The 27,699-nt window shown below is 40.6% G+C and overlaps 3 protein-coding genes across 9 annotated transcripts; 2 read left to right on the top strand and 1 right to left on the bottom strand.

Annotated features, from left to right (window-relative positions):
• Positions 1–5,530: 5,530 nt before the first annotated feature.
• On the top strand, positions 5,531–7,353 carry LOC120111409. Its single transcript, XM_039128460.1, has 5 exons — positions 5,531–5,552; positions 5,662–5,744; positions 5,990–6,095; positions 6,685–7,010; positions 7,119–7,353. Exons 1-5 carry the CDS (start codon positions 5,531–5,533, stop codon positions 7,173–7,175), a joined length of 594 nt encoding a protein of 197 aa, XP_038984388.1. The 3' UTR covers positions 7,176–7,353.
• A 705-nt stretch (positions 7,354–8,058) lies between these two features.
• On the top strand, positions 8,059–21,978 carry LOC103720445. 7 transcript variants are annotated; one of them, XM_026809748.2, is made up of 7 exons: positions 8,059–8,198; positions 11,621–11,734; positions 12,838–13,023; positions 13,184–13,223; positions 14,932–14,975; positions 19,708–19,753; positions 21,688–21,978. In XM_026809748.2, the coding sequence occupies exons 2-7, from the start codon at positions 11,732–11,734 to the stop codon at positions 21,747–21,749; spliced, it is 381 nt and encodes a 126-aa protein (XP_026665549.2). In that variant the 5' UTR covers positions 8,059–8,198; positions 11,621–11,731; the 3' UTR covers positions 21,750–21,978. The 7 variants fall into 7 exon arrangements, with proteins under 7 accessions (XP_026665549.2, XP_008808362.1, XP_008808363.1 ...); XM_008810140.3 differs by having other exon boundaries at positions 19,708–19,799; XM_008810141.4 differs by lacking the exon at positions 19,708–19,753.
• LOC120111350 lies at positions 17,422–19,701 on the bottom strand. The gene is made up of 2 exons (XM_039128275.1): positions 18,044–19,701; positions 17,422–17,964 (listed from the first exon to the last, which is right to left on the bottom strand). Exons 1-2 carry the CDS (start codon positions 18,527–18,529, stop codon positions 17,734–17,736), a joined length of 717 nt encoding a protein of 238 aa, XP_038984203.1. The 5' UTR covers positions 18,530–19,701; the 3' UTR covers positions 17,422–17,733.
• Positions 21,979–27,699: the final 5,721 nt, after the last annotated feature.

Below are 27,699 nucleotides of genomic sequence, written 5' to 3'. Positions count from 1 at the left end.
GGTTAACGGTTCAGTGATCACATTTCTTGTGTTGTATGTGGATGACATTCTCTTAATTGGGAATGACATTCCTGCATTACAAAATGTGAAACTTTGGCTGTCATCACAGTTCTCCATGAAGGATCTGGGAGAAGCATCCTACATCCTAGGGATGAAAATCTATAGAGATAGATCTAAGAGGTTGCTTGGATTGTCCCGATCCACGTACATCGACACTATGTTGAGCGGTTCAACATGGAGAATTCCAAGAAGGGCTATCTTCCGATAGGCCAAGGAATTTCTCTCTCTAAGAAAGATTGTCCGACAACTTCTGAAGAGAGAGAGCGTATGAGTAGAATCCCATATGCTTCTGCAGTAGGTTCTATTATGTACGCCATGACATGTACAAGACCGGATGTTGCTTACTCACTAGCAGTAGCGAGTAGGTATCAGTCTGATCCGGGTGAGAACCATTGGAAGGTGGTGAAAACCATCCTTAAGTATTTAAGAAATACTAAGGACCAATGGTTAATCTATGGAGAATCTGACTTAAAACTTGTGGGGTTTACAGACTCTAGTTTTCAGTCAGACCATGATGACAGTAAGAGTATGTCAGGATTTGTGTTTACCCTGAATGGAGGAGCAGTCTACTGGAAAAGTTCCAAGCAGCATTCAGTAGCCGATTCCGTATGCGAAGCAGAGTATGTTGCTGCATCAGATGCGGCAAAGGAAGCTGTTTGGATCAAGAAATTTGTAAATCAACTTGGTGTTGCTCCCTCAATCAACGGTCCAGTTCTTTTGTATTGTGACAATACTGGAGCCATTGCACAAGCAAAGGAGCCAAAGTCTCACCACAGGACCAAGCACATTCTGCGTCGCTACCACCTTGTACGAGAGATCGTGGAACGAGGTGACGTCAATCTTCAGAAGATCGATGGAAAGGAGAACCTAGCTGACCCATTCACTAAAGCCCTTTCTGTAAAGGAGTTCGATTATCACAAATCGAAGATGGGTATAAGATACTGTACAAATTGGCTTTAGTCCAAGTGGGAGTTGTTGGGAATTGTGTCCCAAAGCCAATTTTTAATTGTAAGAAATTGGATTATGTATATATATTTTATTAAAATAAATAAAAATTTATTCTGGTAATTTTTTATTCATCACAAGTGTTGCATCTTCAAATTGAACTCCTGTGTATTGTGATGAAGTCCTTAGGACTAATTTAGTGGATAAAAGAGGTTTTATCATTTAGTCCTTAAACCATTTCGCGACCAAATGACAAGCTGTCAATTGGACGATAGCTATGTCAAGTATAGGTCATTGTGTGCCATTTAGTTGGTTGTCCTCTTAAACCAAGGAGTGTGGAGACACTGTATGGCATACAGGTGAGATGTAGGAGTACATCGTCACTGAATAGTGACTCACCTGCGTAGCACTCCACTGTCGGGAGTTAGCTCGTAAAACGTATGGGCATAAGTACCCCTTAGACCTGAGACTGTCATGGTGACTTGCAAGCAACTCACTGTACTTAGGCACTGGATGACCTGAATTTCTAATTCAGGGATCGGAAGGATGCTGGGTGCAGTCAAGTACTCGCGAAGTCTGTGTACGAGTCAAGATGGGATTGACCGCTCCAGATTAGAGGAGTTGATGTCTTGCTGTATTTCAATTCAGTAAAACCTTGGCCAGGGTAAACCAAGTGATGGTCACTTGATTTGATTAATTGAAATATACTATGGATGACCGGATCCAGAGTTCGACAGTCCACTCTGAGGTCATCTTGAGCATCGAAGGTCATAGGGATGAATTATGCAACAACCATACGTCTAGGTTCTTGAATGTTGCTTTGCATATTTGACCTATCCGGACATCGGGTATCATTGCTAGATGGTCACCTCGATTAGTGCATGGAGTAGTCCATGTACTACCGGCTTAGTGTTCGAACCTATCGGAGTCACGCACATTAGTCAAGCTGAGTAGGAAGGTCTTGACCCAATTTAATTAAGAATTAAATTATGGGTCATTTAGAATTTGGCTCTGTCTATGTTCAGCTAGCACTGAACATGAGGTACATGCTAAATTTCATGGATGAACAACTAATTAAGTCTGTATTTCGGGTCAATCAAGTTTTAATTAATATAATTGAACTTGATCAGGACTCAATTGTTGAGATTGGATTTGATTGGGTCTAAATTAGTGTAATTGGGCTCGATCATGATTTAATTGGGATTTAATTTCGTATTTGTTCTGATCTAAGTCGGACTTGGATCGAGCCGAAACTAGACCCAATTGAATCTCCTATGAGTCAGACTCATGTGGAATTTTTTCGGGTCAAAAATTCATTCAAATGGGCTGCAAATTTGGTTTAGAACCAAATAGACTAACATATGATCAAATGGGCTAACCCATTTGTATCAAGTTGACTTTTCCCATTTTGTGTGGTTGCTGACCGTGAATAAATGCCATGGACCCGAGGACCACTCCCTTCACATGGACCCTTAGCATTTGTTTTGTGAGCCGCGACTCACCTGGGACGCATGAAACAGAGCTTCTCTGTTTCACGCGTCCGCAAGCTTTCCGACCGGCGATTGCGCGGCCAACCGGCCTCCGGCCAGACGGCCGACTGGACCGGAATGTGCGGTTTTGAACCGCCAACATTCCAGTCCAGTTTGATTTTTGAAATCCGGCAATAATAGGCATTAATCGCTGGTTTATTCCATGGTTGTTTTTGAAACAACCGTTATCAAATTCATTCATATTTGATAATGAATGAATTCAATAACGCTGGACCATTACGCCTCTTAACTCCTCTCAGCGTTGGCCTATTTGTAGGCCACCGTTTCCTCTCGAATGGAGAGAGAGAAAAAAAATTTTCTTGGGAAGAAAACGTCAGACAGAGAAGGAGATTTGATTCTGTGGAGAAGAAGAAGAAGAGAAAGGAAGGAGTCCTTTCTCTCTGGTGGTTTGGAGTTCGGCCCAGATCCGGTGTCCTCTCCTCCCTTCCATTCCCTCTGTGATCGGGATCAAGAGACGGGCATCTGTGGCTTGTGCGTGCTGTGAAGAAACGGGAGAAAAGAAACTGAAGAAAGAAAGAAAGAGAAGAAAAAAAGAAAGAGAAAAGGGAACGTCCTTTTTCTGGATTTCTTTTCTTCCAAGGGTCCTTTTGCAAAAGATTGTTTTGCACGAGTAAAAACATCATCCAACCTTCTTGCGAAGTTTGACGTGCGTGCGAAGTAGAGGGCTTGTAGATCCAGGCCTCGCAGAGCTACCTTCAGGGATCTAGATCCAGATCCAGATTCAAATTACCTCGACCAACTTCCGCTACGGCCTTGAGGTAATTTTACACAAAAGTTAAATTTAATATTTATAATTATTATAAATAAAATAAAAAAAATTAAAACTGATTTTTCATGCCTGGCGTTCGATTTTATCGGACAACTCGGGAAATTTTTCCTTCACGAGCGACGTCCAACGGCGAGCTCCTCTCCTCCTCCCTCCTCTCCGACGACGAGCGGCCGACCCTTGTCCTCTCCAGCGCCGAGCGACATTCGACGGCAAGCTCCTCTCCTCCTTTCTCCTCTCCGGAATTTAATAGCAGATGAGTTTTTTCCCCAACCCTCTCCGGCATTTCAAATTTTAGAATTAACCAAATATTAGTAGCTCGTGGATTGGTCCATAGAAGTTCTTATTTATATGCATGATGTATTGTCTGTTACTTCTGATCTTATTTGCGGTGATTCGTGGTGCTTATTTCCCTAGAGACCAAATCCCTGTTCTACTAGAGATAATATTGGGATAAACAAGCAGGACAGTCCTAAAATGATAACTGGGAATAAAATCCTAATATAACAGGAGCAATGATTTCCAATCCACTTATGCCTCCCACAGGCTGGGTTATTTGAATGTCAAGCTCAACACTATCATTGTTCAGACCAGCAGATTCTTTCCATGATCACGAGCATGATGGTGGTGGTTACATGATGACAGCAACAAAGAAGAATAGGAGTCTGACAAATTTTCCAGAAGAGTCCAACTGTGTTCATTCTTTTCATCAATTTGGTAAAAGCTCATGATTTTTTATACCTCTTCCTCATTATTCATTTTTGTAATATTATTTACTCTTTTAATATTTTTTTTTATTTTTTTGTATTTATTTTTACCTTTCATTTAGTTTTTGTGGGAAAAGAATAGGAAGCCAGACAGGAAATCACTCAGAAACTAGTTTGAAGTGTGTTCATGTGCATGTGCTTGTTTGTTTCTTGCCAGTTGCCTCATTTTGAGGAAATGGAATTGAATCTGTTTCCAATGAATATGAAGGTTGTACTGTCTCTATCATCACTTTGAAGAAGAAAAAAAATAGCACAGCAACCTGCATGGAGAAAAGCATGAAACCTTGTTCAACCATCTGCTGAAAAGTTGGCAGGCTGATTTTTTCAATCCAAACATTTGATACAGTGAACAGCATTAATTCTGCAACTAAGGACCAACAGCTATTTCACTGTAATACATGAGTACAGTAATTTTAGTGATTAGTATTTGGTGGGATCCTGCTAAGCAAATCTCATCATGCTTGCAGAGTTAGATGGTTCATGGTTGTCAGAAGTAACTGCTGTCATAATCTGAGAGCATGCTAATTTATTCAGACCTCCAATAGGGTATTACATTTGGTTGTTCTCGGAAGAAGAAATCAGTAAGAAGGAATGTTGATAGAAATTTTACTCTGTAGGAAAAAGGGAATGAGCGATAACTGATGAGAAGCTGTGCAGTCAAATTTAACAATGTTATTCGAAATTCTCCAAGTATGATAATGCACTGGTTGAAACAATTACAACATTAATAGATATTTGCGGAACACCAATGACCTATAGATTACTCTGGCTTTTTTCCCCTCTAAATAAACATATGCATTACTCTGTTGCTGTCACTATCAAGAGAGTTTATTTTGATGATTGAGAACAAGAAGGTGGGAAAAAGTCCTTTACAGAACTCCAGTCTCAGGACCACTGAGAATGTTCAGAGATTGCCGGACCTTCAAGCCTCAAGTAATCATAGAATAGCCCAAGGAACTGATTGAGACGTGGCCTGTCTGAAATATAACATGCTATCTCCTTTGGCCAACAAGGGAGCAATGGTGCTATCCACACCCAAATCATATGCTTCTCTCTTTGTGCCATTTGCCGTATGCCATATTGGCAATAGAAAGGTTTTTTGTGATTATAGGATTGCTATGATCTCTTTGCAAGATAATTGTTGACAAGGTCAATTTCAATTGCTCAGCTGATCACATTGAATTAATTAGCAATTCATTTAGATTTTATTTATTATTTAACTAGTATTGCTTCTTTTTGTGCATACTAGGTAACAACATGCCGCGAAGAAAACGATTCAAAGATGTTGAGTTTCAATACACGTCCGTGGGATCTTCTTCCGATCAGTCCCTGCAGTCCCAGCAGTCTGACGAGCCCCAGCAGCACGAGTCCCATTTCAGCATGAGTCTCACTCTCAGCACGAGTATCAGTCTGAGCACGTGCCACCTGCTGATTGTCCAGACATGGATGACGTGAACATCCAGGGTAATTTGATTTACATTTTATATATTTATTTTTTTATAATCTAATTATATTAAATCATTTGCCTTTAATGTTTTAATTAGTGGATGGATATTTTATTTTATTTTTATAGATGGACTAGGGAGAGTGAGGAGGACACGAGGACCCACTCGAGCACGGGACGTGTGGAGCCTACACGAGGATGAGAAGATTGTGGTACATTGCAATGAACTGGGGCAGCCTATCAAGAGGGCTGCAAGCATTTTATCGACTTTTCTAGGATCGGTTGCACGGAAGGGTCAGTTGTATCCGCTCAACTATACGAAATGGAATGAAATGCTTCCTTCGTATAAGGTTGAGCTTCTTAAAGTTATTGAGGTAAAGAATTGAATTTGCTTACTATCACAATTTTATTTTTTGATTTAACATTGTTATAACATTCTTTAATTACTTTGGTGTAGAAAAGTTTTTTGCTCCCTAAAGAGAGCCATGATTGGGTGCTGAAGTCCGTCAACCGCAAGTGGAAAGAATATAGGGCCAAGTTAAAGGCAGACTGGAAGCACGATGGTATGACAGAAGAGGAGGTTGCCCGTGTTTGTCCTCCTGATGTAATCCCTCATCAGTGGGGGGAGCTTGTCCACTATTGATTTTCCGAGAAAACTCAGGTTGTATATATTTTTTCAATACTTTAGATTGTATTTACTAACAATTTAAATTATAAATTTATATTGTTTATTCTTTTTTTGGGAAGACATATTCCAACATTGGTAGAGCTGCACGAGCCTCTCAGACTGTTCCTCATACTTTAGGCTCGATGAGTTATGCTCGACGTAGAGCTGAATTTGTAAGTTTTTTTGAAACTCTTTGAAACAATTTTAAATTGTTCTATCATATAGCATGTAGCATGATAACTAGCTTGTCAATATACTTTCTGTTGTAGATGGATGATAATGGGAGGGAGCCAGGTAAGGTGGAGTTTTATAAGATGACTCACACCCACCGAGATGGCAGTTTTGTTCGATAGGAGTCAAGAGATATAGTTGTATGTATTCATCTTTGAATCTTTCAACGATATTTTTATTAGTCTATTATTGGCATACATTAATATGACTTTTCTTTTGAGAGATATAAGACAGGGCAACAACTCTTATTTCAGAGCGCGTCGGGGAGTCATTATCATCCTACGCGACCAGTCATATCGAAGCTCAGGTGCTAGCTGAATTATTGGGCCTAGAGCGTTATGGTAGAGTGAGGGGTTATGGCGTTGGGGTTACCCCCACTCAGTTGTCTGCAGTGGGCATGTATACAAGAAATGCTGGAGAAGGCAGTAGCAATGCAGAAGTTAGTAGACTTCGGGCAACAATTGAAGATATGAAGGATCACCATCAGGCAGAGTTGGCAGAGCTGAAGCAGAACCAACAAACTTTGCAGTATCAGCTTGAGCATATTTCATCTATGTTACAGCGATATCTCCCTCCTCAGGTAAATAACTATATGTATTTGATGACTTTACATAATTATCACTTATTTTGCATGAGTTAATGATTTTCATATTTCTAACTTCTAAAGTTTCTCTTTTTTTTTTGGTAGATTCCTGATACTTCAACAGTTCGTAGAGATGGTGATGGTGCTGAATCCGGTCCCTGATACTTTTTAGACTGTTATTTAAGGAGTTTTATATGTATCTTTCTTATATTTTTCAAAGTACAATGTAATTCTAAAACTTATTAATCATGTATGACAATATGAATGTTTTGAATGACCTGAATATTTGTGTTGATATAAATGTAATGCAGGTTTATATTGATGTAAATGTTGATTTATGATATGCATTTGTTTTCTAATTTTTTTTAAAAAAAAATTCCTCTTCCGACGCTTTAAAGCGTCGTCAAAACGCGGTGCCTGGCAAGCTTTCGCCCACGCTTATAAGCGTCGGCCAAAACACGCCGCCAGGCCCCCTTTAGTTTATGCCGACGCATTTTTACGTTGGAAATGGCGCCTACACCGACGCTTTCCTTAGCGTCGGGAAATCCCAGGTTTTACCGACGCTTTTGTTTAGCGTCGGCGAAAACCTTTCCCACTCCGATATGGTCGACGCGTTTACGACGCTTTCCTTTGCGTCGACTGAGTTTTTGCCGACGCTTATTAGCGTCGGCAAAGGCCCTCAAAAACGTCGGTAAAACTTATAATTCCTGTAGTGCAACTTGGCCCATTCACATCCCTAATCGTGGACCAAGCAGGTCGATCTGCACCATCCACGCCTCCAGATCATCAGAGCATGGTTAGGCAAGATTTTAACATCAATAATTACGATAGAGGATAGATCAAAAATCTATTTATTAAATGAGTTAAAAATTTATCTCAACTTACCTGTTTTGCTAAACTTAAAGTATCGAATCACGGGTTAAGTATCGCCTGATTTTCCGGTCAATAAACTGGCCCCATCCCCACGAGAGTCTAATGATTAGTTTGACGCCAAATGCTTTAGCTTTATATATATATATATATATATATATATAAAAAAATGCTGTGGCTTATCTTGGTACCGAGAACCCGAGACCGCTGCCGTTCTCTCTCTCTGGTCTCTATACCATCCACCCCATAAAATCACGAATCAAAGACCTAGGGTTACATCTCCTCCAAGCCCACGGGTTCTCCGATAGCTCTGTGGTCTCTCTCTCGTTCCGGTTTCCTGTATTCTTTCCCTTTAATTTTGTCTAATGAATGTTGGGAAATTATGTTGTTTTGGTGACTGAAAGGCTTCCATCTACTTGTACTTGTCGTGGATTACAATTTTTTTTTGTTAATTCAAACATTAGAATTTCGCGGTAATTAGATCTATTCCATTGTGCTGATTGTTTTAGTTCACTGATGTGTTCTGCTGCTATCATTGCACCTGTAGTGGTCGCTAACAATTTGTGGTTACCATCAATCCTTGTTCCAAAATTTGGCTGTGATTTTTTAACACGAGGAGATGCAGTGGTGGTTATTCTTTCTAAGTGGTTGACAGAATGGTTATCCTTTCCACCAGTTTGCTGAGTGAATTGGTTTTATTTGTCCAAACTTTCTTTCTTACTGTGTGAAAGAGGATTGATGTCAATACTTCTCCTAGTAAATTGACTTCCTTCGAAGAATGTATACTAACAAATCAGTGGAGGTTGGTAGAAAGCATTGTACCGAATGTTTAATAATGCTAATAGTAGTAGTGGTGGTGGTGTTTATTACTATTTGAGAATATGGAAGACAGTTTCTGTTGAACAGCAAACGTCATCTTTCTATCAGGGAAAACTTTGATTGCTTTGAATGTCTGTCTTTCATAGTGCACACATCTCTTAAAAAGCTTATCATAGACAAGGTCTCTAAAAGCTGAGGTATCAGTCATCTTGGTGAGACGGGAACCAAGATGCCAAGATCTTGGTTTATCTCAGCTGAGATGGATAGTGGGGGAATTTGAGTTGGATCAAGATTTTTAGGGATATCGGCTGATATATTAACACTAAGGAAAAAATAATAAGTTGATCTATCATCTTTGAGTTATTTGTGCACGATCCTCATTGTAGGACGCTACATCATAACAAGTATGATAGCTCTTTGTACAAGATCATTGATGTTGAATTGAGAGATCTTGCCATGAGGAGAAGTGCAAAACTTGAAGCTGTTATTGCAAACATCAAGAGCGATTTGAAATCATTTGGTCATTAGGATCCAACCCCTTCATCTTGGTTGCACCCAATATCAAGTTGGAACATAAGAGTTAGATTACAAGTGAAATGGAGGAAAGTCATATTTGTTGTGTGTTTCCACATACATAGTCATGAACTTAAATATGGTCTGAAGGCATCCATTCGTGATTTATCAGTTCCTAATGTCCTTCTTTTTGGGTCATTAAGGATCGGGTACTCTGTGATGTCATTCTAATGATGGCAACACACCTTTTGTCAGGAAGGTCATGGTTATTTGATTGTAGTCTGGAATATAATGGTTAAGCTAATGTATATTCCATATGATATCAAGGCAGAGAATTTACATTTTTTATGAGCAAGCTAACCAATCATGAACATGAACTAGAAACATTTAGTTTGACTTAGAAATTCCAGTGTATCACTAGCAAAAGGATTCTTGGACCTTATCCCAGAGAGTTAAAGAGCCACTTTCAAATATGATAATCTCGGCTGAGCTACATGCAGCAGAAGTGGTTGAAACAGTCATATGCAGGGAGATCTTTTGCCTTCATGTGTTTCAGTAAATATCAGAGGAAGTCCATAATCAATACAGAAGGCCTTAATAGGGTGGGTACCCTGTAAATAGATTGGCAGTTGTAATAAAGTTTTCTAATCTTTGTGGTTTAGGTGTTACTTTTCTCTCTTGTCTTCTTTTCTCTCTACTTTTCTTCTAATCTTCTTCTTCTTGTCAGTACTCATACTAGTCCTGAAATAAATTCTTGTTAACACTTATAATGCTAACTCCTTTTTCTTCTTCTTGTTCTAACAAGTGGTTTGCCACTCTAAGTTACAAAGAGGATAGGGCCGCCACCATCTAAACAGATTGGCAGTTGTAATGAAGTATTTTTATGTGTGATTTGAGAGTTACTTTTGTCTTTTGTCTCCTTTACTCTACTTTTCTCCTCCTCCTCTACCTCCTCCTCCCCCTTACCAACACTCATAAAAGCCTACTTCTTCTTCAAGCCTTTTGTCCTCCTCCGCCGCCTCCTCCTCCTCCTCCTCCTCCTCCTCCTCCTTGTCGACGCTTAGAAAAGTCAACTTCTTCTTCAAGCCCAACTTCTTCTTCAAGCCTTTCCTCCATAGATTGCCAGCTGTTCTTCATGATCCTGTCACCAAACCAGGTAATGAACCTGTCATCAAACCAGGTAATAGTCCTGAAATAAGCCCTTGTCAACACTTATAAAAGCTAACCGTAAATGCTAGTTCCATCCCTTACCGATCGTATCTCCTAATGAAAACCCAAGAACCTTCCATGATCCTTCTTAAACAAAAGCTGTATGTCTGTCTATATATCTTTGCAGATTTCTGGATAGAAACCATATAAAACTTTCAAGAAATCTAGCAATGCAATCTATGAGCCTTACTATCACCTGTAACATGATTCTAATCAATACGAGGTCACATCAACCTGTTATGTAGTTGTTTATGTAAGCTAAGCTGGGCGTTCGGCTGCATTGCTGATGCTTAAGGTTGGTTTCAGGCCAAACTGTCTATTTCTTTGTTATATACTTCTTCATGGTGAGATAGATGGATGTGATGTGTTTAAAAAAGGTCAACTTCAGGGTAAGGATTTTCAATTTACCTAGCAGTGGAAGGTGATGGTAGTGTTTCTGCCAAGTATATCTTGAATGGCCTATGTTCCTTGTTAAGTGTTTGCTGGAGGTACATTCTAGCAAGAATTTATATTTTACAGCAAGATGACCCAAAATTTCCATGGATTTGTTAAAAAATCAAAAATTTATATTTTTTGGGTGCGTACATATGAGAACTTGGAGTCTTTTCTGTATAGGCAATTATTTGCTTAGTTTGTCAAAGAATTTGACATTGTGTACAAATAGAGATCAATTTTTCCTCTCATTTTTTAAGGAAATGATATATTGGGCAAAGAATTGATGTTCTTTTGACTTCCCATATCTGTGAAACAATTAAGGGCCTGTTTGGATAATCCTATTGGATCCTCATGATTGGAAATGGGATTTTTAGGATTGCAGAATATAAGGCCTAGCCCACCTCATATTAACTAGACCCATCTCAGCCCATTTCTGCTGGGATAAAAAAAATGACCTGCTGATCTTTTTTCTTCCTATGGTATTCGGGCCGGCCTACTCCCAAACTATTTCTGAATATTTTATGAATATAAACCTATCCAGCCTATAGTCTGTGATCCTGCTGATTGTACTGGCCTAATTTATAAATCTTATAGGATTTTTAGCCCAATTTTGTAGAAAAATCTAAACATGCCCTAAAAGAATTTAAAAATAATTAATTGCTCATATTCCTATAGTTGATTTTTATGTCATCTTGCATCATTGAAAAAGGTATACTATATTATGAAGGTCTCTCATGTGTTCTCTAAAATCTATGATGCAGATTTTATCATTACATCTGTCCAACAGTAGCCTGACCAGGTCAAGCAGCGTATCTGTTTGAGTTGTGTGTCAGAAGTTAAAAGTTCATCTTCTTTGCAACTGTCTTTTGAAAATGGTATTACTAAACTATACATTCTTGTATTTGACTTTTGTATGTTGGCATGAATCCTCATAAACCATGATGAATGATTGATGCAGGATATCCTCAATAATGTTCCACATCTATGTATTCCATGTCTGTATTTTTGCGAACAACAGATTTTCATTCTCCATACTTCTTTTTATGTTAAGCGACATGTCACTTTTCTGCTGGGTGTTTCAAAACTCAAATATTTAGTGCCTGTTTCTTTCTAAAACCAATATGGTTTATCTCTCTTCTTTTTATTTCTCTTCCTCATCTTTCTCTCCCAAGGCATAATTTGGGAGAAAGGAGGAATCCACTTAATCTCATGCATAATAGTATGGAAAACTAGTAGGCAAATAAGCACTAATTCTTCAATTATGTAGTAATTATGAACAAGGTCCGCAACCTCGGTACTGGGTACCGTATCGGTATCTTATCGATTTTGGTACAGTATGGTACGCCTTCGTACCTTATCGCGGCACGCCTCAGTACAAACTGATATACATCTCGGTATATCTTGGTACACCCAGTACAGGCGGTACGGAGCTTGTACCGACTTGAAGGTAAGTTTTATATTGATTTTCTTCCAGTACGGTATGGTACGCCCCGTACCGGGCGGTACAGGGCTGTGCGGCAAACCATGCTTAAGCTTAAAGAAGAACATGCTAGCTATTAGCAAAACCACATATTAAGTGCTAGAACCGACATGTGGAGTTAATTGTCCAAGTATAAAAGACTTCTATGTGAAGATAACACAAGGGATATAGGAGGAAGATTTGGTAATTGAGGCATTGAGTTATAGTGCTGCAGGAGGGGTTAAAATAAATTTTTAATCTGTTTTTGTTGAAAAAGAAAAACATTAGGTGTAGCAGATAAATTTTTGATAAATATTTTGCTGTTCAGCTCCCTACCATGAGCAGAACTAGTTTTCTGACTTTCAACAGGTCTGCACTACTTTGATAGCAAAAAAAAAAGAGAGTTTGGGCTACTTATTCAATGACTCTGTCAATGTAGTTTACTATCAACATTGGTATTCTCGATCTGATATCTTCCCTTTAGCAATTTGTTGTAACGCTACCCTTTTTATGATGCAGGCTATGTATATTCGTGTAAAGCGCAACAAGACAACCTACTTTGTGCAGTGTGATCCAACCGAGACAACTCTAAACATTAAGCAGAAATTGCAAAATTTGATTGATCAACCAAGCAATAATCAGCGTTTAAGCTTGGTAGCAACTAATGATATATTAGATGATTCAAAGACATTAGCTGAACAGAAGGTAATCATATTCAAACAAGATGCTCTGACCATACTCTAAATTTGTTTGCTTTACAAGCTTTTTTTTTTAATTGGTGCTTTTCCTAAATTGATCATTGTTTTGTAGACAAAAATTTGGACCAGTAAAGTTTGTTAATTTCTTTTTATTGACCTATGTGTAGGTGGAGAATGATGCTGTTGTGGCATTGGCTCTCAGAAAAGGTTTCGTTGTTCTTCTTATCTATTTATATCTATTAATTGCTTGACTCTATTGATGACCAACATTTACATGTACAATATTGCATGACTGACCTCTATGACCTCGTTGATCATCTTATTGTGTGAATTCTGTATTTCCTATTTGTAATTGCTTGTCACTTTATATGTACAAGATGCTATTTATGTATAGCTTATTAGCTATCTTGCGGCTATTTTCTAGCTATTTCACCTTATTATAGCCAGCATTTCCAAGTTTCTGTTCCCATATTTAGTTTCTTCTAGGTCTGTGATCCTCACCAAAATTTTCTACGACTCCTTTTTCTTAGTTTCAAGCCTATTATTTTGAGATCATCTCTATTAATTACTGTGTTCTCTATCACTTGACTTTCCCCTGCTGGGGTAAGATCTGTCAGTCGAGCATCTCCAAAAGAAAAATATTTGGCATCTTCATTTGCTGCATTGCATTTAACCAGCGCTTGCACCTGTCTTGTGCTCAAGCACCATCTCTATTGCCAAACTTGGTGACCACGACAAAATCCCTGCTTCCATTGTTTACCATTTGAGCTTTGTGTCGAGGCAATCGTACAAAAGTGCAATTCCCCTCCTTTTTGGTGCAACAAAATGGTCAAAAGCAGAATCTCAAGGATATATAGGTCTTCTGTTCATCTGGACTATTTAGGCTTTTCCTTTGCAGTAAATTTGCTTCGCTAAGGGTACAAACAAAGGCCTATCATGGCTGTTGTTTAGTCACAAAGAAATAAGTTTACACTAGCAATTTTGATCAGTTGATCAGTGGTCTGAGATTGCTGATGCAACAAAATTAGGTGATTTATTTATCATGAAAAAAATAGTTGCATTTCTTGACTTTCTGGTTTTCTTTTAATCTCTAGGCTGTTTTCCAGATTGCTTCAGATTGTTGGACAGGTCAGCTTAGTTTGGATTTACCAGAGTTCTGAAGGATGGGTCTCTAGTAGTAGCCTTCAGCAAAAAAGAAAAAAAAAAAAGGAAAGAAAGATTGAAAGAGAAAGAAAAGAAAAGAAAACAGAGAAGGTAATATTGCGAAGAAATTAGTACTTTAGGAAGGCTTTGCAACTTTGGTTGTGAGTTTACAGTAGCTATTGCTTGTACACAGGCTTTTTCTTAAAAGTTAGTGATGCATGGTTTATCTGAAATGGATTTTGGATTATATTGAGAAAGTCAAAGTAGGATGAAAGCTTTATAACCACATCAGCGAAGCAAGAATTTGAGATAGGCGCAACAATTTTCTGGATGGTTTCAGATTGCTGGACAGGTTAGACTAGTGTGCATTTTTTTAAACTTCTAAGCAAAGAACTCGAATGCAGGTGAAAGATGAATATAGCTTGTTAGGAGATAGAGAGGCAATGTTGCTGCAGAAAGAATACAATTTTTAGGAGGCTCTAATAGAAACTATTTGGGCTAGGCTTTGCTACTAACTTATATGGTTATCTCAGCATTTGCCTCATGTATAAGTGTTTTCTTGTCGACCATCAACATATTAACTTCATGCGAACATGTAAATATAATTGCATTACTGAAGAGTTTGCTTAAGATAATTTATGTTAAAGCCTAATATCTTGCTAGATGTTTATCTTCTTTTTTTATTCCCTCCTGCAAACCATTCTTTGATTCAATAAGTCATCGCAAAGTGCTACTTGTTATCATGAAGTCTTTATTGTGTCCGCACATGTAGCATATTGGATGGAAGGACAACACTTAAGCAAAAATGAGAACATGGTAAGCATTTTTTTTGTTTAGCAGATACAATTTAGATTTCCAAATTGTAAGACATAAGAATATGTTATTGGTATTTTATTTGCTTTTATTGGATTATTTTCATTGGTAATGAATTTGTTTTTCAAAAAAAGGGTTTGTCAAATGTTTCCTCTTGAAGAGCTCCTGAATAACAAAGATGCCCAAGAAATAGATCTAGTGCTACATTGGCTGGAATACAGTGTGGAATACCATCCAGAGAAATGACTTGTATGCATTCTTAAGTTATATGGAAGAAACTGCTGTCTATAATTCCCTTTGTATATGTGTAGCTACCATTCCTCATGTGATCAGGGAATATAATTTACCGACAAAATAATTCCCTGATGGTAATCTGAAACCATTGGCCCCACCCTAGAGATGACCAGTGCTCCAACTTCTTCCCGCATAGACCCCATTTCCCTTTTTGGGAGCCCATGTAAGTCCCATGAAAGATGCTAATAGAATAAAAGAACCTAAGGAGAGACAAGTTACATCTATCAATAATTTAGTCAAAGCAACATTGTTGGGCATAGTGACATCTCAACCAGTCTAGTGTCTCATAGTAGTGATGACTCATTACTGGATTCAGAAGATGAACTGCCTGCATTCGTGCACAGGTTACATCTCGATGCTTTTTATGCATGCATTTTGCTCTCTGTTGCCTTCATTTTAGTTTTGATGCCTAAGAAGAGAAGAGAACAATTCTCTTCCACGTGTCTTTTTTTCTTTTCTCTAGACATATTGGCAATAAGGACAAGAAATAACTAAAATTTTCTTATTTGATTCTGTTCAGTTTTAAGATACGCTAGTTTGCACATGCTACGAAAATTGAAGGAAGCTGACATTAGATGACAAATGGCTACTATATACTCCCTTCTATATTGTTTTAATGTTCTGGGAGAATAACTGAAGATTATATGAGGTTGGAAGGCTCCATCTGAAAAAATTAGTTGAAGCACAAATCATACGAGTTACCCTTGCATTCAGGAGTTCATAAACTTTTTTAATCTTAATTCTGGTTTCATTATTTTATTTTGATTCTTTTATTAGATATCTGAAAGTCGGTGTCATTTGTTACATTATTTTTATTCATTGTTGGTTTGAAATGGAGGGAAAATGGTATACCATGGTATCTAGACACTATAGGAAAATGGGCCTTTCCCGGCATTTTTTTCAGCATTCACCGACGCTTATAAGCGTCGGTGAAAACCCGGCCGACGCAACAGGAAGCGTCGCAAAAGCGTCGGCGATACCTGAGTGGAAAAATATTTTGCCGACGCTAAGAAAAAGCGTCGGCAAAAGCCAAGATTTATCGACGCTTAGTAAAGCGTCAGTGTATGCTGTTTTTCCGACGCCAAAAAGCGTCGGCATAAACTAGAACTTGGGCATGGTGGATAGTGGCGGGGTTTTGTCCGACGCTTAACGCAGGTTTTTACCGACGCTTATTAGCGTCGGTTGTATATTTTTACTGACGCTTTCTAGCGTCAGCGAAAGCGTTTCAGCCCGTGCCAGAGTCGTTTTTTAACGACGCTTTAAAGCGTCGGGAGTGGTTTTTTTTAAAGAAAAAAATTAGAAATATGCATATTAAGAAACATATTATAGCAATATGAACCTGCATTACATTACATCAAAACAAACATTCAGATCATTCAAAAAATGCATATTGTCATATATGATGAAATTTACATAATAAGTTTAGAATTACAATGTATTTTGAAAAATATAAGAAAGATACATATAAAACTTCTTAGATAACTGTCTCAAAAATATCAGGAACCGGATTCAGCACCATCATCATCTCTACGAGCTGTTGAAGTATCAGAAATCTATATAAAAAAAAAGAGAAACTTTAGAAGTTAGGAATATGAAAATCATTAACTAATGAAAATAAGTGATAATTATGTAAAGTCATCAAATATATATAGTTATTTACCTGAGGAGGGAGAAATCGCTGCAACATAGATGAAGTATGCTCAAGCTGAGACTGCAAAGTTTGTTGGTTCTGCTTCAGCTCCGCCAACTCTGCCGATGGCGATCCTTCATATCTTCAATTGTTGCCCGAAGTCTACTAACTTCTGCATTGCTACTACCTTCTCCAGCATTTCTTGTATACATTCCCACTGCAGACAACTGAGTGGGGGTAACTCCAACGCCATAACCCTTCACTCGACCATAACGCTCTGGGCCCAATAATTCGGCGAGCACCTGAGCTTCGACATGACTGGTCGCGTCGGATGATGATGATTCCCCGACACGCTCTGAAATAAGAGTTGTTGCCTTGTCCTATAATGCACAAAAGAAAAAGTCATATTAATATATGGCAATAATAGAACTAATAATAATATCGTTGAAAGATTCACAGATGAATACATACAACTATATCTCTTGCCTCCTTCCGAACAAAACTGCCATCTCGGTGGGTGTGAGTCATCTTATAAAACTCCACCTTACCAGGCTCCCTTCCATTATCATCCATCTACAACAAAAAGTATATTGACAAGCTAGTTATCATGATACATGCTATATGATAGAACAATTTAAAATAGTTGTAAAGAGTTTAAAAAAAACTTACGAATTCAGCTCTACGCCTAGCACAACTCATCGAGCCTGAAATATGAGGAACAGTCTGAGAGGCTCGTGCAGCTCTACCAATGTTGAAATACGTCTTTCCAAAAAAAGAATAAACAATATAATATATTTAATGTATAAATTTGTAATCTATATTATTAGTAAATACAATCTAAGGTATTGAAAAAATATACACAACTTGAGATTTCTCTGAAAACCAGTAGTGGACAAGCTCCCTCCATTGATGAGGGATTACATCAGGAGGACAAACACGAGCCACCCTCTCTTCAGTCATGCCCACGTGCTTCCAGTCTGCCTTTAGTTTCGCCTTATATTCTTTCCATTTGCGGTTGACGGACTTCAGCACCCAATCATGGCTATTTGCAGGAAGGACAAACTTTTTCTATACCAAAGTCAAGAATGTTATAACAATGATAAATCAAAAAATAAAATTGTGATAGTAAACAAATTCAATTCTTTACCTCAATAACTTTAAGAAGCTCAACCTTATACGAAGGAAGCATTTCATTCCATTTCGTATAGTTGAGCGGACACAACTGACCCATCCGTGCAACCGATCCTAGAAAAGTCGATAAAATGCTTGCAGTCCTCTTAATAGGCTGCCCCAGTTCATTGCATTGGACGACGATCTTCTCATCCTCACGTAGACTCCACACGTCCCATGCTCGAGTGGGTCCTCGTGTCCTCCTCACTCTTCCCAGTCCATCTATAAAAATAAAATAAAATATCCATGGATTGTAAGAAAAATTAATATAAAAAATGTAAATCAAATTACCCTGGATGTGCACGTCATTCATGTCTGGACAATCAGCAGGTGGCACGTACTCAGACTGAGATTCGTGCTGATGGGGCTCGTCGGGCTGCTGGGACCGTAGGGACTGATCGGAAGAAGATCCCACGGATGTGTGCTGAAACTCCACATCTCTGAATCGTTTTCCTCGCGGCATGTTGTTACCTAGTATGCACAAAAAAAAGTAATATTAGTTAAATAATAAATAAAATCTAAATGAATTGCTAATTAGTTCAATGTATAGAAGTAATTTCTATACATTAAGCAAATGTATAGAAATGCCAGAAATGCTTAGAACCTGCCACCATTCTCCAACTGATGAACAAATAGCCCACGATTTCCTAATGCTCAGCACAGAACACATCTCAAAGGCAAGTTCCAGTTCCTCTTTGTTTGATTCTCCACTGTTAATAGCTTTTTAATCAACAACAGCCTCCCAATATCTCTAAGCTTCTTCAGAATTGCACTCCAAGTAGCATAAAAAATAGGAGGAACGGATCTCTCCGCAGTAGGAAAAAAAAAAAATCATAGAAACCTTTCACATGGAAGATCCCATATCCAAGTCACCCTGTCTATGCCCTCATTCAGAAGCACATGCTGTTGGATGCTAACCAAATCAGCAGCCTCATCTTGCTCCTCCTCAACTTGGGCCAAATAGAAAGCTGACTGTTCTCATCCCTTGCATAATTCTCTATTAACTGATGGAGCTTAATAGTAGGAGGAGTTGATTCCCTAGGCACAAGAATCTGTCCAAAATTTAGTGTCAGCCCCATACCCAACCTTTACATTTATGCTTGTGAAAAAAAATTCTCTTTTGCCTTCAGAACACTCTTTCATGCAGGTGAAGTAATGTTGCTCGGGGAAGAGCTTGACCATCCAACTCTTTTTCTATATAGTATCTAAGTTCGACAAAACATTTCCAAGATAAACTTCCTTCCAGTGGCAATCTCCACCACCACTTCAACATGAAAGATATAGTATCTAAGATCTCTCCTTGACTCCATTTATTTAATTGATAGCTATCTCAATCTATATCTCAGAAATACTCCACCAACCTCAACAAGTCATCCTTCATTTATCTCAAGCGATCTGAATTCCTGCTCCTCAAGCTGAATCTAGCTAAAGTCCAAATAAATCTATTTTCAGCAATTTTATTGAAAATATCATCATGAGAGCCATGTATCAAGCTCATCCACTATCTTCATAGCATATCCATTCTCAATTTGTATGATACTGCTAAAAGCCACTAGATTTACATTCCTTGAAAGCAAAACCTTTTTCACACTCAGTGAATGCCTCTTGACTTTTGGATACCATTGCCAACTTTTCTTGCAGTTAGTGAATACAGTTTTTTCTTGTGCCGCTCCAGACAACTCTGAAGGTACATCAAGAGACAGCAACCTCCTCTAAAGTTACACCACCGACAGGCATGAATGTCATTTATTTTCTCACTACTCTTCAGCTCTTACAATGAAAATTATACTCTATATTTGGTGGCTCAATTTTCTTGAAACATATCCTCAAAAGACAAAATCAATAATAATTATATGACACCTCTAGTCTCTCCATGTTAGAATTGAAGAGTATGCAATTCAATGGGACAATCTAATCTAAAAAGTTAAAAATATTGCAGTTGAAACAAAACAATGGTCTAAAAATTTAGCAACATAATGTTCCTTCCCAATCAGGCAGATGCCATATGAATGTTTTTATGTAATAAGCTATTTTCCAAGCTTCCTAGAAATATTCAGGACACTGCAGATAATCCGACCACAAGACACATGCCAGATATATTATATTAATTCCTCAAAATAGATTCAATAGTGCTTCTATTAGGCCTGTCATCATAGATTGCAGCATAAATTTGATTCACAATTCAATGCCCTTGGGAACAAATCGGGTGGGATCAAAATTGGCTCATTAGTTCAACTTGATTCATGAAGCAGCATCAGCATGAACCCTCAATTTCAGTAGATAATAAAGTAACTAAAGATATAACTCATTTTCATCACAAATACTACAATCGTTTTTTAGATACTATATAGTATAGAGCTTTGTAAAGCAGTCTGCACATATTAAAAGATAAACCGATATCCTTAACTCCCACTCTCTCTCTTCCTCCTGCATTTCGCCATTTAGCACGAAAATGACCTGTTACTGGTTCTCTTCTGTATGGGCCGTGTTCTATATGAAACATTAATTAGTTCATATTTTTCTACATGCTAGTGCCCTTCCAAAAAGAAATGGCTTCCTAAATTGCATTGATTGATTGCAGTACTCCACCGACAGTTTAATCATGCTGTATATTAGCTTCAAGTTTAATCATGCTGTTTCATCAAAGAAATGGCTTAAAATCTATCACATCTCGACCTAGGATAGGGTTTGTATCTTTTGCATGAAAGAAGAATTTACCTCTTTCTCAGGCGGAGGGAGATGGGATCGGCCGGTCGGCGCCGCAGAGGAGGGAGGATGAGAGGAGGATGCGGACGGTCGCCCGGCGCTGGAGAGGAGGAAGCAGAAGAGGAGCTTGGTGTCAGACATCGCTCAGTGCCGGAGAGGACAAGAGATAGGGGAGGCGGTGGATTGATGTCGGCACCAGAAGGAGGAGGAGAGGAGAGTGGCTTGGATTCGTGGCTCAAATCCAGGAGACAGGGGAGGCGGTGGATGATGTCGACGCCGGAGGGAGGAGGAGAGGAGAGTGGCTTGGCTCAGATCCAAGAGACGGGGGAGGCGGTGGATTGATGTCGGCGCCGGAGAGGAGAGGAGAGCTAGGGCATCGAGTGGGGTTTGAGATGGGGATCGGTTTTGAGATGGTTTTGGCCTCCGACGACGCTTATAAGCGTGGTCGTAGGTCCGGTTTTCCACAACGCTTAAAAAGCGTTGTCGATTCCAAATCTCTACCGACACTTTTTAAAAGCGTCGGCACAATTTGGCGCGGAACCAAAATTTTCCGACGCTTTCTCCTAGGGTCGGGAAATATTATTTTTTTTGTAGTGAGAACACTTTGATATAAATCATGCTCTATGTTCACTACAGTCAGAAAAAAGAAGAATGTCCGGTATAACAAAACTGGATCGGTACTAGTTGGATAAAACTATTTATTGAACTGTTTAATAAATGAAGCTTTAGCACATTTGAGATGCAGTCTTTTAAAACAAGAGTTGTTTTATGATTCTTTGATAGCTCAACATATGTCAAGGGGCTGTCTCACCTCGTTTATTATGTCATTTAAATCTGCAAGTTCTTATTTTGTACTATACCATCGCAATGATTTTTTATCTGCTAGTTATCTAATGATCTATTTTCTTTTCTCAGATGACAATGAGTTTGAGGAAGTGTACATTGCACAACCAGAAATCGTGAAGTCATTCTCTTGATGCATAGAGTGACAGACTGCTATCTGCTTAAAACTTCTCATATTCTGTGGTCTCTTAATGTGTTTTATATATTCAATGCACTCAAGATGGTGATTCCATTTCACCTATATGTAGTTTCATTTTGCTCTTCTGTGGAGCTGTTATGATGTACTTCCAATCACCATAGTGTTTGCTACAAAATGAAGCTTGACAAAGTTTACCTCAGAATCCATGTTTTTCCGCAAAAATATATCAATTTGTTACTGGGTAATCATATTGCCACTGGAGCTGATCATGAGCCGGGCCTCGGCCTAAACTCTATTCATTTGTAGTCGGGCTAGAACTATTTAAAATTTAACATTTTTTATGCCCAAACCTGGCCCATGATTAGCTCTAATCGCCACTGCCTTTTTGTGATAATCCACCTATTTGACTAAGCAATATGGATTATGTAGGAATAACCAATGTTCCCATTATTCTATCAGTCATGGAGATTTTGGTCGGGTGCACGATGAGAAAATGATGGAAGGGGCCGTAATGGTTCTGCTACAAGTGCCAGATTTGTACTTTGTAACTTTGATTTGTTTTAGTATGTGAACAAGTCAGGAATATTGTTGATGATCTTTCCAAAATGCTTGAAATGTTTAATTATCATTGTTGCTGGAAATTGGACCTAGGGGGTGACCATTGGCTGGGGAGGAGGAGCTCCGGCGAGTGACGTGTCGGCGTGCTGCGTCCTCCGGGGGTACCTACAAGAAACCAGTGGCTGGGGTTCCTGGCGTCGGCCCTCCGATGCTTAAGTCAGAGGGGGCTTTGGTGGAGAAGGAGATAATATGTATGCGGAAGTCAGATGTTGTGTTTAAGTGGAAAGAGTTCCCCTTTTATAGGAGGGATACAGGGTTACCTGTGATGGGACTGGGCGAATTAATGAGTTACTGCCATGATTGGGCGCGATCGTGTGAGTTAATGAACTGTCATGGGTGACTGAACAGAGTTGAGTGAGTCAACTAGTTACCGTAGATGGCCTGAGATTTTGAGTAAGCTGGAGGTCCGTGGAGATCATGCGCATTTAATTGTTGACAGTCGCTCAGGCGGAGATCGCGGGATTAGATCCCGGATGAAGAGGGGAGGAGCTTGATTCCTGGAGGAGTGGAGAGGTCTGCTTCACCCTTCGGTCAGGCCTTCTTCGGACTGGAGATCGATCAGGCTTAGTTCGGCCGAGATCAGAGCAGCTAGGCCGCGCGTTTTGAGGTTGGGCGCGCTGGGTCGGGTGCCTCCGAGGTCGGCCGCCTTGAGGTCGGGCACCTTGAGAGTTGCTGCCGTGGTGCCCGTCATCACGTGCCGGCGATGCATCCACGTGCGAAGGGAATAATTGTCTTTATCATGCTGGTGGGATCATATAGCTTTAAATTGCTCTGCCGTTCCATGCGCTTCGGGGCATCTTTAATGAGGGTACGAGGCGAAGCCTTTTTGCTTTTCGAGGCTGCTCCGAGCCATGGGCTCATGATGTGGATCCCGGATCCGACGAGACGCTGCTTCGATTCTGCATTTAAAACGTCGATCCAGGTTTATACGCCCCTTCGGTGTCCAAGGCCAACACATGGCGCGATTTGGACGGAGAGCGGATTTGGTTCTGTCGATCTGGACCGTCGGGGGGTTCTATGTAAACCCCGGCCTGGCCCTAAAAGCTCTCATTTGGCCGCCGCAGCTGTTGCTTTCTTCTCTTAGATTTTTCTCCCTCTCTTTCCTTCTAGTCATCGCTTAGTCTTTCCCGGCGGTGCTCCAAGGCGATTTCCGGTAGTCGTCTTGATCTCTTACTTTTGGTTGGCGGCATTTCCGTCGGAACCCACAGTAGGTCTTCAACCCACGTTTGCTCGGAGGGTTTTTGTTTTTCTGCTCTTTCTTCTTCTTCTTTTTTTCTTCTTCTCTTTTTTTTTTATCTTTCTCTCGAAGATGGGTCATGGCCCGGACGAAGTTGGGTCCAGCTTGACCGAGGAGGAGTTGGAATTGATCTGCGCCCGATTTTTCCCTCAACGCGGGTTCCACCTCGAGCCCGCGGGGTCGGAAGACCGGATGACGAGACCTCCTCCAGATCGGATTGGGGTGTACATAGAGATACTCTGGGCCGGCCTGCGGTTCCCCCTACACGAGTTTGTGAAGGAGCTCCTGGTGGCATATCAGCTCGTCCCAGCGCAGCTTGCTCCGAACTTGTGGAAGACCATCATCGGGTTCTTGTCCCTTTGCCTTGCGCACGGGATACCGACCTCGGTAAATGTCTTCCGCCGGTGCTTCATGTTGAAGTCTAATCCGGCGGATGGGGAATGGCTCTACCTCGCCCTTCGGGGCGGTAAGCCGTTTTTCCGATGTGCCCCTTCCTCTATTCATCGGTGGAAGGAGAAATTTTTCTTTCTTTCCTCCGAGCGCACGTGGGGATTTGACCCGATGTGGGGGCAGCCCTGGCTCAAGGTCATCAATAAGTTCCCCAAGCTTTTGGCGGACAAGCAGAGGATCTTCGATGCTCTTCATGACCTCGGGGGAGACATTCTTCTGAACGACCTCCTGAGTGAGGAGGCCCTGGTGAATGTTGGCCTGAGCTCGGCGCGCCCCGAGGGTAAGAGCAGTTGCACTGCTCCTCCTCTGTCTTGTTATTCTTTATCTTATTTGTTCCTTCTTCTTTTTTATCATCATTTTTTGGCACCGATCTGACACTTGAAATTTTTTCTTCTTTTCAGACATTGCCGAGATGGTGACCAGCAATGCAGCCCTCTTCGCCAGGTACAAGAAGAGGATGGCTGATGCCGGTGGGGCTCAACTCGAGCCCAGGAAGAAGGCCAGGTCGACCCCGACTTCTGCCCCCATTGAGGTGGCGAATCCTGGGGCTGGGACTTTCGGGTTCATCCGGAAGGAAGTTCCTCCTGCCGAGCGTGCGAGCTTGGGCTCTTCCAAGGGCGCAGTAGATTCTACGGCTCCAGCCTGCCCGACCCCCATCTCTCAGTGGCTGGGTCGCCAGGTCGTCCACCTGCGGCGCTCGGGTCCCGAGCTCTTCCCATCCTTCTGCCCCGAGCTCGTCGAGGGCCGACGTCCCAAGGTCGTCTGGGGCTGAGGGCCCCCCTGAAAGGAGGCCATTCAGCCTGGAGTGGTCGATCTTTGAGGACGACTCGGCCCTCCATGATAGCAACGTCGCGTCCGGGCCGAGTTTGGGGCTGCCGACCTTACCAGCCTCGTTGATCAAACTTACTGCTCTGCCATCCGAGTAAGTCATCTCTTCGCTTTTGTCTCCTTGCTTCAATTTCCGTGTCCTCTTGACCTTTACTCACTTTCACTTACTTTTTCTACAGCATCTTCATGAAGTCGACGCGCTAGTGTTCATAGCGTCTAAGTGGCAGAATAAGGCTCGAAGGAGCCAAAGAGCACAGGAGGAGGCCGAGAAAAGGCTCGGTGAAGTTAAGGCCTTGCAGAGGGAGACTATTGCGAGGATGGAGGCCGCCGAGGCCTAGCTGCGGTCTGCGGTCGAACGTCTTGACGAAGAGAGGGCCTCACACACACTGGCCAGGTTGGAGCTCCGCGCCTCCGAAGCGCGCCTGGTCGAGGCCCGCTCCGAGATCGCCGGCAAGCGGTATGAGGTGGGGATCCTCCATGAGGATGATAGTGTTATTTTGATGATTAACAAGCAATTATCTAGAGTATGCTATAAGTTAAATTGATACTTCATTTATAAGTTCATTACTCTCAGTATATTTGGTTAATTGAAAATAGATACATGACCTTGTTCATTTGAATGAATCTAACCTTGAGAATGCAGCAAAGTGTGGATTGAGTCGACCCAAAGGTTGATTGGGTCAACCCCGGCACATCAAGAAATCATTTGGCACACTCCTGCAAAAATGGCACAAATGAACAGTGAGTTGGGTCGACCCAAGGTAAGCATGAGTCGACCCAACCTTGAAGAACCTCAAAAACATAACTGAAGAATGCTCTCTGGATTTACTGAGAGGGTCGACCCAAACAGTGGTTGAGTCGACCCAAGCTTGAGTCGACCCAAACCCTGAGAGGGTCGACCCAAAGGCAAGACAGAAAGACAGACAGAAATTGGTTCTCTGGAATTACTGAGAGGGTCGACCCAAAAAGAAGTTGAGTCGACCCAAGTGGACTTTGAGTCGACCCAAAGAATGGTTGGGTCGACCCATGGGAAGGAAGGCTGAAATTGAGGTTTCTGTGGTTTCTGAGAGGGTCGACCCAAGGAATGTTTGAGTCGACCCAAGGCAAAGTTGGGTCGACCCAAGGACAGGTTGAGCCGACCCAAACACGGGCTGAACAGTAACGGCTAGTTCTGCAGATGTACTTTTTGTCCTTTCCAAGGTCAGTAACGGCTAGTTTTTGAATTCTAACCATTGGGGCTTGACCAAAGAAGGTGGGAAGCTATTTAAAGGGGCACTATTCATCAGAGAGAATAACTTTTGAGTTGAATATCAAAGAGTATCCAAGAATACAAAAGTGCCCTAATCTTCTTCATCAAGAGCTTCATTCAAGAATCAAAGAAAGGGATTGAGCAGATTCAAAGAGGCATCAAGAGCTCCATCCCCTTTAAAGAGTGAAGCATCCTTGACAAAGAAGAGCAAAGCGACTTCAAAGCGATAAATACTTTCTAACTCTTCCTTGTAGCTTATATTGTTTCATATGCTCATTTAGGAGTTTGAATCTTTTCTTTTGTTAATTAAACACTTTGTAAAGGTTCGTTGGTGAGCCCGCAAAACCAACAAAGGTTTTTGGTGAACCCGGAAAACCAAAGTGTAAAGGTTAGTTGGTGAGCCCGCAAAACCAATAAAGGTTTTTGGTGAACCCGGAAAACCAAGTGTATAGGTTCGTTGGTGAGCCCGTAAAACCAACAAAGGTTTTTGGATTGTGAGCCCGGAAAACAATCCAACTGTAATCCGCGGGATTATAGTGAATTCCCAAGGGGTCGCTTGGGGAGTGGACGTAGGTGCTAAGGAGAGCACCGAACCACTATATATTGTTGTGTTTGTGTTGTGCTTGTGTTTTCATTTACTCTTGCATCATCTTCTACACTTGCGTTAGTTTAAATCACTCAAATAGCTTAAGAAAGCATCCACCGCACTTAATTAAGAAAACGTTTAAAGCATCAAAAAAAAAAAGGAAGAAGAAACCAATTCACCCCTCCCCCCTCTTGGCTTGTCACCTTGGGCAACAAGTGGTATCAGAGCTAGGTGCTCTAATAGTGCTCATTGATCTAACAATCAAGAGTTAAAGATCATGACAACCCAAGTGGGATGTGCAATGAGTGAGGGGCAATCCACAAATAGACCACCTCTATTTAATGGCACAAACTACACATATTGGAAAGCTAGAATGAGGATATTCATTCAAGCTTCGGACTATGAACTGTGGCAAATCATCACTAGAGGACCTCACATACCCACACTTAACATAGATGGCACTATCATACCCAAACCAGAAATGGATTGGAATGAAAGTGATAGAAGATTAGCACAGTTAAATGCAAAAGCTGTAAATACACTTTACTGCTCTTTAGATGTAAATGAATTTAATAGAATATCCACTTGCACCACCGCCAAAGAAATTTGGGATAGACTTGAGGTCACACATGAAGGGACCAATCAAGTTAAGGAGTCCAAGATAAACATATTAGTATACAAATATGAACTGTTTAAAATAGAATCTACTGAGTCCATAACTGATATGTTTACTCGTTTTACTGATATTATAAATGGGCTTAAAAGTTTAGGAAAGTCTTATTCTAACTCTGATTTGGTGCGTAAAATTCTCAGGTCTCTACCAAGGAATTGGGAGGCCAAGGTAACCGCTATTCAAGAGGCAAAGGACCTCAACACACTGCAGTTAGAGGAGCTCCTAGGATCTCTCATGACCCATGAGTTGACAATTTGGCAAAATTCAGAAGATGAGGTCAAGAGAAGAAAATCCATTGCCCTAA

Source organism: Phoenix dactylifera, chromosome 7, assembly GCF_009389715.1.
Source record: "Phoenix dactylifera cultivar Barhee BC4 chromosome 7, palm_55x_up_171113_PBpolish2nd_filt_p, whole genome shotgun sequence".
In the NCBI taxonomy this organism is placed as follows: Eukaryota; Viridiplantae; Streptophyta; class Magnoliopsida; order Arecales; family Arecaceae; genus Phoenix; species Phoenix dactylifera.
This window is presented reverse-complemented; position numbering and strand designations above follow the sequence as displayed.

Bases quoted from the DNA above. Each gene is read 5' to 3' on its own strand.
- LOC103720445 (XM_026809748.2), top strand. The intron at 13,024-13,183 runs GTAATCATATTC...ACCTATGTGTAG, and splicing joins AGACATTAGCTGAACAGAAG to GTGGAGAATGATGCTGTTGT. The intron at 19,754-21,687 runs GTACATCAAGAG...TTCTTTTCTCAG, and splicing joins CGCTCCAGACAACTCTGAAG to ATGACAATGAGTTTGAGGAA.
- LOC120111350 (XM_039128275.1), bottom strand. From the start codon at position 18,529: ATGCCGCGAGGAAAACGATTCAGAGATGTGGAGTTTCAGCACACATCC. The intron at 17,965-18,043 runs GTAAAGAATTGA...ACTTTGGTATAG, and splicing joins AGCTTCTTAAAGTTATTGAG to AAAAAGTTTGTCCTTCCTGC.
- LOC120111409 (XM_039128460.1), top strand. From the start codon at position 5,531: ATGGATGACGTGAACATCCAGG. The intron at 5,745-5,989 runs GTACATTGCAAT...ACTTTGGTGTAG, and splicing joins ACGAGGATGAGAAGATTGTG to AAAAGTTTTTTGCTCCCTAA. The intron at 6,096-6,684 runs GTATGACAGAAG...CTCTTATTTCAG, and splicing joins GGCAGACTGGAAGCACGATG to AGCGCGTCGGGGAGTCATTA.